The sequence below is a fragment of the Bison bison genome, unplaced genomic scaffold (genome assembly GCF_000754665.1).
Source record: "Bison bison bison isolate TAMUID 2011002044 unplaced genomic scaffold, Bison_UMD1.0 scf7180017864466, whole genome shotgun sequence".
NCBI classification, from domain to species: Eukaryota; Metazoa; Chordata; class Mammalia; order Artiodactyla; family Bovidae; genus Bison; species Bison bison.
In genome coordinates, this window is record NW_011495027.1 from 10189368 (window position 1) to 10201109 (window position 11742).

At 34.3% G+C, this 11742-nt stretch overlaps 1 protein-coding gene across 12 annotated transcripts in view; it reads left to right on the forward strand.

The window, feature by feature from the left end:
- Positions 1-11742, forward strand: part of RPAP2 (RNA polymerase II associated protein 2) — a 127401-nt gene that overhangs the window by 33414 nt on the left and 82245 nt on the right. For 8 of the 12 annotated variants that reach the window (XM_010860444.1, XM_010860445.1, XM_010860441.1 and 5 more), the window contains exons 8-9: positions 4356-4438; positions 7143-7223. In XM_010860444.1, coding sequence (XP_010858746.1) covers positions 4356-4438; positions 7143-7223 — 164 coding nt within the window. Of the gene's footprint in view, positions 1-4355; positions 4439-7142; positions 7224-10411; positions 10963-11742 lie in introns of those variants that run through there. The other 4 variants (XR_827098.1, XM_010860449.1, XM_010860448.1 and 1 more) reach the window with 4 other exon arrangements.

The window sequence follows — 11742 nt, forward strand, 5'->3', positions numbered from 1 at the left end:
GAAAAAATTAATCCCTAAATTTGACTGCTTCTGTTTCTAAACCTCTTTCACTGAAAGTGAAAGTGAAGTCGCTCAGTCATGTCCAACTCTTAGAGACCCCATGGACTGCAGCCTACCAGGCTCCTCCATCCATGGGATTTTCCAGGCAAGAGTACGGGAGTGGGTTACCACTGCCTTCTCTGAGAAAGAAAGTGAAGTCACTCAGTTGTGTCCGACTCTTTGCAACCCCATGGACTGTAGCCCACGAGGCTGTAACACAGACTGTAAGTGTACAGCTCGTTGCATTATCATAAGTGAATATACCAGTGTAATCACTACTCAGGCTACAAAATTTGAGTAAACCAGAAGCTCCAGTATGTCTCCTACAAATCATTACCTCTTTCCAGAGTTAATGACTATTATAATAACATAGTTTTCCCAATTTTGAACTATATATAAATTAACTCTGTATATAATTTATTTTATGCAGCATTGTGCTATATGTACTAAATCACTTTAGTCATGTCTGACTCTCTGCAGCCCCATGGACTGTAACCTACCAGGCTCCTCTGTGCATGGGATTCTCCAGGCAAGAACAATGGATTGGTTTGCCATGCCCTTCTCTAGGGATCTTCCCCACCTAGGGATTGAGCCTGCATCTCTTATGTCTCCTGCATTAGCAGGCGGGTTCTCTACCACAAGGCTTCCCTTGTGGCTCAGACAGTAAAGCGTCTGCCTACAGTGCAGGAGACCCGGGTTCAATCCCTGGGTCAGGAAGTTCCCCTGGAGAAGGAAATGGCAACCCACTCCAGTATTCTTGCCTGGAAAATCCCATGGACAGAGGAACCCAGTAGGCTACAGTCCTCGGGGTCGCAAAAAGTCAGACACGACTGAGCAACTTCACTTCACTTCTCTACCACTAGCGCCACCTGGGAAGCCCTTGGAAATTCCCTGGCAGTCCAGTGATTGGGACTTGGCACTTTCACTGCAAGGGCCAGCATTCGATCCCTGGTTGAGAAACTAAGATCCCACAAGCCACACAGTGTAGCCAAAAAAAAAAAAACAAACCAGTATGTATGTTTGTGTTGCATATAGTTGTAATTCATAGTTTTATTGCTGTATGGTATTCCATTATATAAATATACCACAATTTATTAATGTTAATGAGTAGGCTGTTTCCAGTTTGGGGAACTATTAAGAACTATGCTGTTATGAACTTTTTTTGTGTATATATATCTCTTAATGTGTATGCATTTCTGTTGGGTATATATCTAGGACTAGAATTTCTGGGTCATAATGTATGCATATATGCAACTGTACTAGTTAATGCCAAACAGTTTTCCAAAATGGTTCTGCTTTGTATTTTCTGCTATCTATGACAGTTTCCATGATTCTGCATTCTCACCAATACTTGATATTGTTACTTTTCACCATTCTGATGGTATTGCTTTTAGGTTATAGTACATTTCTCTGATGATTGAGTTGAGCACTGTTTCTTCTGCTTATTGGCCATTTGGATAGTTTGTTTTGTGACATACCTGTTCTTGTCCTTTTTTCTATTCATCTGTTTGAATATGGGGTGCTGGGGAGGGAGTTCTTGTTGATTTGTAGGAATTCTGTGTGCAGAATTCAAACACATTTTTGTGTATTACAAATATCTTCCACTGAGATTTTCCTTTTCATTTTTATTAATGGTGTCTTGAACCCAGTTTATTAATTGTTCCCATAGTGACTTCTTTAAGAAATCTTTTCTTAGCTTGGATTGTTTCATCTTCTAGAAGCTTTGTTGTGTTTCCTTTAACATTTAGGTCTGTAATTTATCTGGAATTGATTTTTGTTTATGGTGGGGAATATCAGTCAGAGTTCTTATTTCTCTCTGGGGAAATGTGTGCACATTACAGTTTGAGAAGCACTGTTGATTTTTCTTTTCTTTCTTGTTTGTTTGTTTGCTTATTCCATAAGTTACTGAGAAAGATGGGAAAGGTTGGTCAAGATTTCTTGCCATAATTATAGATTATTTTTCCCTTTAGTTTTCTGAATTTTAATACTTTGAGACCATGTTCTTAGGTGTAAATGTGAGATTGTCATGTCTTCTTGGTAAATCAAACCTCTTAACATACGGAGTAATTTTTCTCCACATTTATTTATTTAATTTTGGTCTTACAAGATCTACTTTGACATTAGCATTCTTTCATTAGTATTTTTAAGGACTATCTTAAAAAAAAGCCTAGACTGATAATCTCTGTCCTTTGTGTGAAGAATTTAGTCTATTTACATTTAATGTCATAATTGATATATTTAGGTTTAAATCTCCCATCTCACTTGTTGCTTTCTGCATGTCCCATCTGTTCTGTGTTCTTTCTCTCCTTTCTTTCTTTGGATCCAGTATCATTATTCATTTTTTTGTCCTCTGTTAGCTGGTTTTTATATGTTCTTTTACTAATCATTAATTGGTTTCCCTAGATTAAAACTTGAATCTGTGTCTTACTAAAATTTAATATAAGTTAATACTTTGCTTCCTGGACAGTTAGTACCTTAGAAACTTACATTTACCCACTCAGCTTAACATGCTCATACTGTTGTGCACTTTTATTCTCTCTGTATTTTTAAATCCTACAAGATTGTTTATAATCAATGTTGAGTTGGATTTGCCCAGTTAATTACTCTTTTACTGTTCTTTATGTCTTCTGCATTTCTATTCTTTCATCCGGGAACATTCACCGTGGGCCTGAAGAATATCCTTTTATTTCATTAGTGCCAGTTTGCTAATGATGAATCTTCCCAGTTTTATTTATCAGGAAATTATTTTACTTTCACTTTTGAAAGATATGTCCCTGGACATTAAATTCTAAATTAGCAGTTATTTTCTTACAGCCCACTAAAAATACATATTCATTGTCTTTTGGCCTCTGTTTTTTTCTCTTATTTGAAAATACCTTCTTCCTTTAGCTACTTTTAAGATTTTGTTTTTTTCTTTTTGTCCCCTTGATTACCATCAGTTTTTTATTGCTTTGCCTAGATGTGATTTTATTTGTATTTATTATTTTGACTGTTACATACTTAAATCTGTGATTTCTTTCATTAGTTTTGGAATATTCTCAGGTATTACCTCTTCAGGTATTGTTTCTGTCCCATTTTCGTTTTCCTCTCTACCTGGTACTCCAATTGCAGATATGTTAGTCTTTTTCACTGTATCTTCTGTCTTTTATATTCTCCTGCACTTTGCATTACCCCTGAAAGGGAGAGGTGTGTGACTATGTTTCATTCTGGATATTTTCCAAATGAATATTCTCTTTTCAGTCCTTTCTACTGTGTTATTAAATCTATCCATTGAGTTCTTTTAAATACTATATTTTTCAGTTACTAGGGGTTTCATTTCTTTGTTTTATACGGTTTCCCATTCTCTGCTAAAATTTTTCATCTTGTCATTTTTTTTAATATATTCAGCATAGTTATTCTAAATAAGGCTGATAGTTTCATTACATGGATTTCCTTAAGGGTTGATTTTATGAACTTGTGTTTCAGATTATGGTCATATTGTCCTATTTTATGTGGCAAACATCATATAATAAAAAATTACAGAGATAACTTGAAACCTAGGCTGATGTTATCTTCGTCTAGAGCAGATTTGTGTTTGCTTCTGGCAGCTTTGCAGCCGTCCCAAATCACTTTCATCCAGTCAGTGATCAAGGTGATTTGAAGCTGGGCTTCAGTCCCTGCAGCAGCGAGGCTGTTTCCTATTCATTCTCATTGGTCTCAAGTTCAGGGAAGGTTGACAGTACCTCTTCCTTTTTGGCATGCCCCAAACTTTGATGCTTAGGTTCTCAGTATCTAAATTGCCTCTTCTAGAATTAGTCAGTGCCTTCTCTGGAATTACTTTCTCCAAAATCTCAGACCATAATTCTTTACCGTCTTACTTAGCTCTCTGATTCTTTCAAACAAATGTGGGTTTTTTCCCACATTTGTTCTCTTTTTCAATTCTCCGCAAGAAGAGTGGTTTGAATTATCTTGTCTGCCATTTCTAGAATTGGAGTTTCCCAAAATATATTTATAGTATTTGATAGTTTTAGTCCTTTAATCTCCTACATTTATATGACATTTAGCATTTTATAAAGTCTTGTTCTATACATTTTCAACATGTGTTAGTATCCCTATTACACAGATGAGAAAAGGCTCTCAAAAGAGGGCAGATGATCAAGGAAGTTCACACCAGCCTGCTGACTAAGTGGATACTCAAATTTAAATCTTCTGCTTCTGAAGTCTCGTTTTTAGTCTTCCATATCATAGGTATAAACTTTTGTGTTTTAATGTGTTATTATCAAAGAAAGAATATAAATTTATGATTTTATTTTGCTTTGTTTAAAAATGTGATTCAGCATGATCCCACCTTTCCACTGATAGATTCAAGTTCTCAGAACCAGATCAGAAAACGCATCGTACTTGAAAAATTGAATAAAGTGTAAGTATGTAATTATCATTCCACTTTTATAATATCTAAAAATCAATTTGATATTTGTGGGTTTATAAGTTGTAGGTGTAATCCTTGATTTTTTAATTTTGAAAAATAATACATAAAGTTTACATGGATTTCTTCACCTGAGAAACTTGCATCTTTAAGGTGTTCTGCCAAAGCATATTGAAATTGTTTTGTGCTGAAGACAGAGACACATAATAAAGACAAAAGTTGAGATTATGGGACTAGAAAACCAAACTACCTCACTTCCATTCAATAATCCAGTGAAGTCAGGGAAAAAAATATCAGAGCTGGACCCATTTAAATACTGATTTGTGGTAAATGTGTCATCAGTTTCACATGTGGATAAGATTTTATAAAGGTTTAATGGTTTATTGACTTACTCGGTGTATATGCATATTCAGAGAACCATTTCACACTCAGAAGCTTGAGTTTTGCACTTTAGTTTTGAGCTTCCCGTAGTGGAAATTGTTGTTCTTGTAATTAGCCCAGTCATAAATGACATTTGAAAATTGCAGTCTTGGTTTCTCTTTCAAAAGGAGCTTGAAAATCTTTTTTCCAGAGATGTGACGGATGTCTTGAACTTTTCAACTTGCATTTTTCTCTTCAGCAGAAAAGACAGAACGGTTTTTTCACGCATTACTTAAGGTGTTGTGCACATGAAGAAGCCTTAATTCTGTAGTAGTACAAAGATTAAAAGGCCTTTTCTAGCAGCCATAGTATTTTGAACAGCTTACTTTTCTAAAGTTTACATTTTAAATAAGTGTTTAATATTTATTGAATGCTTGTTATGTGTTAAGACTTCATATATAATCTGTTTTGCCTTTTTTCCGTTCTTCATACTTGTACATATGTTTCTGTTAAAATTTAATTTATATAACAATATAAGTTACCAGCTGTCTGACTTAGGATAAAAAGGTATCAATCCTTCATTTTAGTTACATAGGTTCTCAAAGTTGGGATAGATTAACTATGCTAGTATGTAATTAATAGGTAAAGGTTTAGGTGAAAATGGTTTTCTAGACTTTTTAGCTAATGAAAGTACCCACTTTTAAATTTAAGACCACACAGCCATGTCACTGAAGGAATTCTGTCCCTTATGGGTTTTAGCTGCAACAGGAGATCCCAAAAGGAACCTTACTAAAAAATACCAAGTTATTAATATTCGGGTGACAACTAAATCTAAGAAGAGGTAGAATAATTAAAAGAAGGAGAAGCACAAAGAATACTGAAAACAAAATAATAGTGACATAGGGGTTTTTTTTGTTTCATTGTTTATGAAAGCAGTTAATTATTTTTCTCATTATGAAAGTTAACACTTTATTATAAAAGTAAGACCTTTTCTGGTTTCTGATTGGAAGAAACCAATTATACAAAAAATTTATTTTAGAGAATCAAAGAAAGTGAACTATGCGCTGGGTATTAGATGATATTAAGGAACTGTTATTGGTTAAATATGATTTTATTATGGTTTTATACAAAAATGCACTTGTATTTAGATACATAAAGAGTAATTTAGGGGTCAAACAAAGGACATGGTTTACTTGAAGATACCGCAAAAAAAAAAAAGGAAAAATGAAGCAAATGGAGCAAAATATTGGGAGGCTAAATCTGGGAATAGAAATGAGGGGTTATTATTTTTTCTGTATTTTGGAACGTGTTTTAAACTTATGTAATTTTTTTTAAGTAATACATGCTTATTCCAGAAGGGTTAGGCTGTGCAAAATGATATAATTAAAGAAGTGAAAATCACTGTAATCACAGTAATTACTATTAATATTTTGATGTTCATCCCTGGCATATATGTGATATATATGATGTGTGTATATTCATTCCCTTTGGTTCCATCTGTTATAGTCTAAACCTAGAGAAAATGACATGCTTGATATATACTATGTGTGATATACAATTGTATTATAATGTGTATGGTTTTATAAAAAATGGGACAACTTCGTGTGCATTTTCTACTTAACATTTATCATGAATATCTTTCCACATTAAAATATATAGATTGATGATATTTTAAAGGTTTTATTTTATAATTACATCATAATTTATATAACCATCTACTGACACACATTTGTTGCCAGTTTTTCACTACTAAAATACTTCTCCAATAACCATCTTTTTTTATGTTTGATTATTTCTTTAGGATAAATTTTGTATAGTATTGATTAAAACTGTTGGGTCAAACAGTGTCTGCATTTAAAATGTTAGTATATATTGTCAAATTGCTCTCTAGAAATGTACCAGTTTTTACCTTACCATAAGGATTTAATAAATATTAAATCCACATTCCCATAATGCTCCATTTGGAGGGCAATTCCTCTGGCCTGTGTTCTTTCCATTTTTTTAATATTTGAAAGTGAAAAGGTAAGAAAGAGACAAGAATATAGATACCAGCCAAAATATTTTTTCATTTCAGTGCCTCTTTCTGTAGCATAGACTACAAAATAGAGTGTGGAGTTACTTTGAAATATTTATTTATGACTTCTCACCAGTTAAACCTGGCTTAACTGTTTCCACCTCAGAGTCATGGTTACCTACCTATGAAATATCCAAACTTAGGCAAGAACCCCCAAAATGTATCTATATAATTATATTTTTTAAATGTATCAGCATAATTATATATTAGGATAAATTTATTTTTTATAAATAAAATAAAAAAAATAAAATTTTTTATTTTCAGATTGCCTGAACTTTTGGGACCTCTTCAGATTACATTAGGAGATATTTACACACAACTTAAAAATCTTGTCCATACTTTCAGGTTAGTATTCATACTACGATTTTCCTTCTCAGTTATTTTGACTTTATGTAATTGCCTTGCAGAATCCATAGTAGACTAAGGCATGAAGAAAGTAAATGATTTACCTTCATTGTCTTAAATCTTAATACACTGTTTTCTCTTCCACTGACAACATTATTTATATCTTTGGGGGGTTTTGTTTGTTTTATTTTTAAATTTTTATTGGAGTATAGTTGATTTACAGTGTTGTGTTTTAGGTGTACAACAAAGTGAATCAGTTATACACATATCCATTCTTTTTTAGAGTCTTTTCCCATATGGGCCATTATGGAGTACTGAGTAGAGCTCCCTGTGCTATACAGTAGGTCCTTACTGTTACGTTAATGTTTATGTAATTCCCAGTCTCCCAGTTTGTCCCTCCCCACCCCCCACTTATATCTTTTGTTAAAAGCAGCCTCTTATTTGCTTAAACTTTGATATGTTTAGCTTTGGATAGTTTATTTATGGAATAATCTAAAATTAAGGAGAATGATATATGAGACACAAAGGTAGCTAGTTAGTAATATCTTGGATTTTACTGAACTAGTAAATAGATATTAAATGACTGGCACTTCTGTATTGTTCAGCACTATGGACAATATAGAAGAAGCCTAAAGCCCATCTTCGAGGAAGAACTCCTGTGAGAAGACAAGGTGAGCACAGGGAAGAGTGCAAAACAGTGGATAATTTAGTTTTGAATAGTGTAGAATAGACTTTGAGTGACAAAGACAGGAAAAGGAAGACTAGAGAATACCAGTTATGAAGTGGAAGAGTTGGGATTTTTCTATAACTATCAAGGTAAAAATACTCCACCAGGCTAAGACGAGATTCTCTACTAAAAAGCAATAGAGATAAGCCGCTACGTACGTTATAAGTAGAGATGTATACTAGATGTACATTTTGACCCAATGCCAATGACCAAAAATTCAATTAGTTTTTATCTTTAGCCAGACAGCACCAAGATAGGATGAACTTCTAGAGTAGAAGAATCATTTCATCTAAAAAATTAACTGTTACTATAGTTTATTGCTAACAATAGTAGTATTGACAGGTTCAGTTCAGTTCAGTCGCTCAATTGTGTCCGACTCTTTGCGACCCCATGAACCGCAGCACTCCCTGTCCATCACCAGCTCCCGGAGTCCACCCAAACCCATGTCCATTGAGTCAGTGATGCCATCCAACCTTCTCATCCTCTATCATCCCCTTCTCCTGCCCTCAATCTTTCCCAGCACCAGGGTCTTTTCAAATGAGTCATCTCTTCACATCAGGTGGCCAAACTGGTTGAAATGGAGTAAAAATGTTCTTAGATGCTTGTTTTGTCAGTCAGTAGAAGAGTAGAATGCTGTAGTAATTATGTTGCTTGTGAAAACATAATTTTATGTATAAACAATTTGTAAAATTTTTCACTTAGCAAAATAGATTGACGGTTAATACAAACATTCAGAAAAATGTTTTCCGATAAATTATGTAATAAGAACTAAAATTCAAAGTTGGAGAAGGCAATGGCACCCCACTCCATTGTTCTTGCCTGGAGAATCCCAGGGACAGGGGAGCCTGGTGGGCTGCCGTCTATGGGATCGCACAGAGTTGGACACAACTGAAGCGACTTAGCAGCAGCAGCAGCAAGGTTCAAAGTTTAGGTATGTCTCAAAAATTCTTCATCTTCAACTATTGAAAAGGATCGTTTGTAACACTTTATGATTAAATCTTAAGCCTTGATAGATTTAAGACAATTATAAGTTGTCTTAAGACATTCTTGTGGAGTCTAGAATGTTTATATTTGAAAGTGAATATTCAGGGAATAACAAATCTGAATGATATGATTGTTCTGATTACTGAGATTGTTACACCCATACAATCACAAGATCAGTGATCACACGCAGGTTTATAAATGCCAGAAATGGTGCTCAGTTTGGGCTAGACCTTTGGAATACTGACTAACTGCTTTGTAAAAGGAGGATTTGGGCCAAATACCAAGACCAAAGCCGAACTTCTCTGTATTCCTTTTTCATTAAAAGAGAGAGTCTGTGTCATATACCTATCACAAAGCCATACATCCAAAAGAAGAAAAAAAAAAGTGTTTTCAACTGTCTATAGTGATGATAAAGTTTGAATGCACAATGTGGTTGCACCGAAGTTTAGGATTTGTTCAGGATTTATTAAGGAAGTAAATATATTAAGATAGCTTAACTGAGGGAAGATGAAGACCAGGTGTTGCTCTATTTCATTGCTTTTTTAAAGGACTTGGCATTCAGTTTCTTGCAGACAGTATTTAATTACCATTCTGAGCAAACTGGTTAAGACTCATTAGAAAAGATATAAGAATAAAACCTTTAACCTTGAACTACAGATAGGAACTTTGTACTTAATTTTTAACCCCACTCACTTAGAATAAATGAACAAGTGATTCAGTTTATTCTGACTGTATTTTCTAGCGCTATTTTTCTGTCTAATTGCATGTTTTCGTTTTAAAAAAAAACTATTCTGAGGATCTCAGAACTTACTTGAAACCCATTGAAAAGAAATGTTTGGCTACAACTCAAGATTGCCACATTATTACTTTCATATGCCCAAGGAATTTAGGTATTTCAGATTGGAAACTACTCGCTGTCCAGGCTATTTGTTATTTCAGTGTTTTGAAGCAGCCCTGATAATAACATTTAGTTCATGTCAGTACATGGACTCACTTTGGTAACTACTATGTGCTGGACTGTGCTTGGCACTTTACACATGTTATCTGATTTCCAAAAAATAGTTGTATTATCCTCATTTTATAGGTGAGAGATGACAGATTAAGTAATTTCAAATTACACAACTAGTAGTTGGGTTTAGACCCCAAATCTAAGTCAAGAACAGAGGTCTTAAGTGGTCTTACCACCAAAAAAAGAAAACGGTAACTATATGTGATGGAAATGTTAATTCGCTTGATTTTGGTTGTCATTTCACAATATATTCATATATCAAAACATCAAGTTGAGTACCTTAAATATATATAATTATTACGTGTCAATTATACCTCAGGAAAGCTGGAAAAAAATTTTAAAGAGTTTACCAACAGGTTTTGGTTTTCTTGGTAATTATCAGTATTAAAGGTTTTTGGTTTTCTTGGTAATTATCAGTATTAAAGTTTTTTTTTTTTTTTTAAGTAATTTTATTTATTACCTCTCTAGACCCCAGGTAAGAATTCTACTTGAAATGGTTGTTACCTGTGAAACTAAACCTCTGTGACGTCTAAGCTAGCCAAGACAAGAGGTACAGTGTTCCTTAGTCTAGTAAGAGGTAACCAACAGATTGTAGAAAAGAGGAAACTCACATGTCATTTTCCTTTTATATTTATAAACTGTTATCACCTTTTTCTGTCATTCTTACTATGTAAATCTTCTCAGGGTACTTTCTGCATTGTTTACACTAAATTAAAATAAAGCCTAGATGAAACTATTGTATTATGTGTGGGATTTGCTTCATAATTATCAAGTTTTAGGGGATGTTGAATAGGAGGTTATATAGATGAAATATGATTGACCGGGATTTGATAATTCTCAGTTGTGATGACTGTATGGGAGTTGATTTTATGTTCTATTTTTATATATGTTTAAATTTCAATTGTAATTTTTAAAAAGTTTCAGGGAAATAAGCCGAAAAACTCCATTTTGAAGGTGTGTGCTTAGTCACTCAGTTGTCTTCGACTTTTTGCGACCCTACGGACTGTAGCCTGCCAGGCTCTTCTGTCCATGGGATTCTCCAGGCAAGAATACTGGAGTGGGTTGCCATGCCTTCCTCAAGGGGAACTTCCCAATCCAGGGATCAAACCCAGGTCTCCCACATTGCAGGTGGATTCTTTACCATCTGAGCCACCAGGGAAGTCAGTTTTGGTGGAGGGGGTGTTAAAAAACCTTGTTGTTACAAAGGAGGCAAGAATATACAATGGATTAAAGACAATCTCTTTAACAAGTGGTGCTGGGAAATCTGGTCAACCACTTGTAAAAGAATGAAACTAGAACACTTTCTAACACCATACACAAAAATAAACTCAAAATGGATTAAAGATCTAAACGTAAGACCAGAAACTATAAAACTCCTAGAGGAGAACATAGGCAAAACACTCTCTGACATACATCACAGCAGGATCCTCTATGACCCATCTCCCAGAATATTGGAAATAAAAGCAAAAATAAACAATTGGGACCTAATTAAACTTAAAAGCTTCTGCACATCAAAGGAAACTATTAGCAAGGTGAAAAGGCAGCCTTCAGAATGGGAGAAAATAATAGCAAATGAAGCAACTGACAAACAACTAATCTCAAAAATATACAAGCAACTCCTACAGCTCAACTCCAGAAAAATAAATGACCCAATCAAAAAATGGGCCAAAGAACTAAATAGACATTTCTCCAAAGAAGACATACAGATGGCTAACAAACAAATGAAAAGATGCTCAACATCACTCATTATCAGAGAAATGCAAATCAAAACCACTATGAGGTACCATTTCACGCCAGTC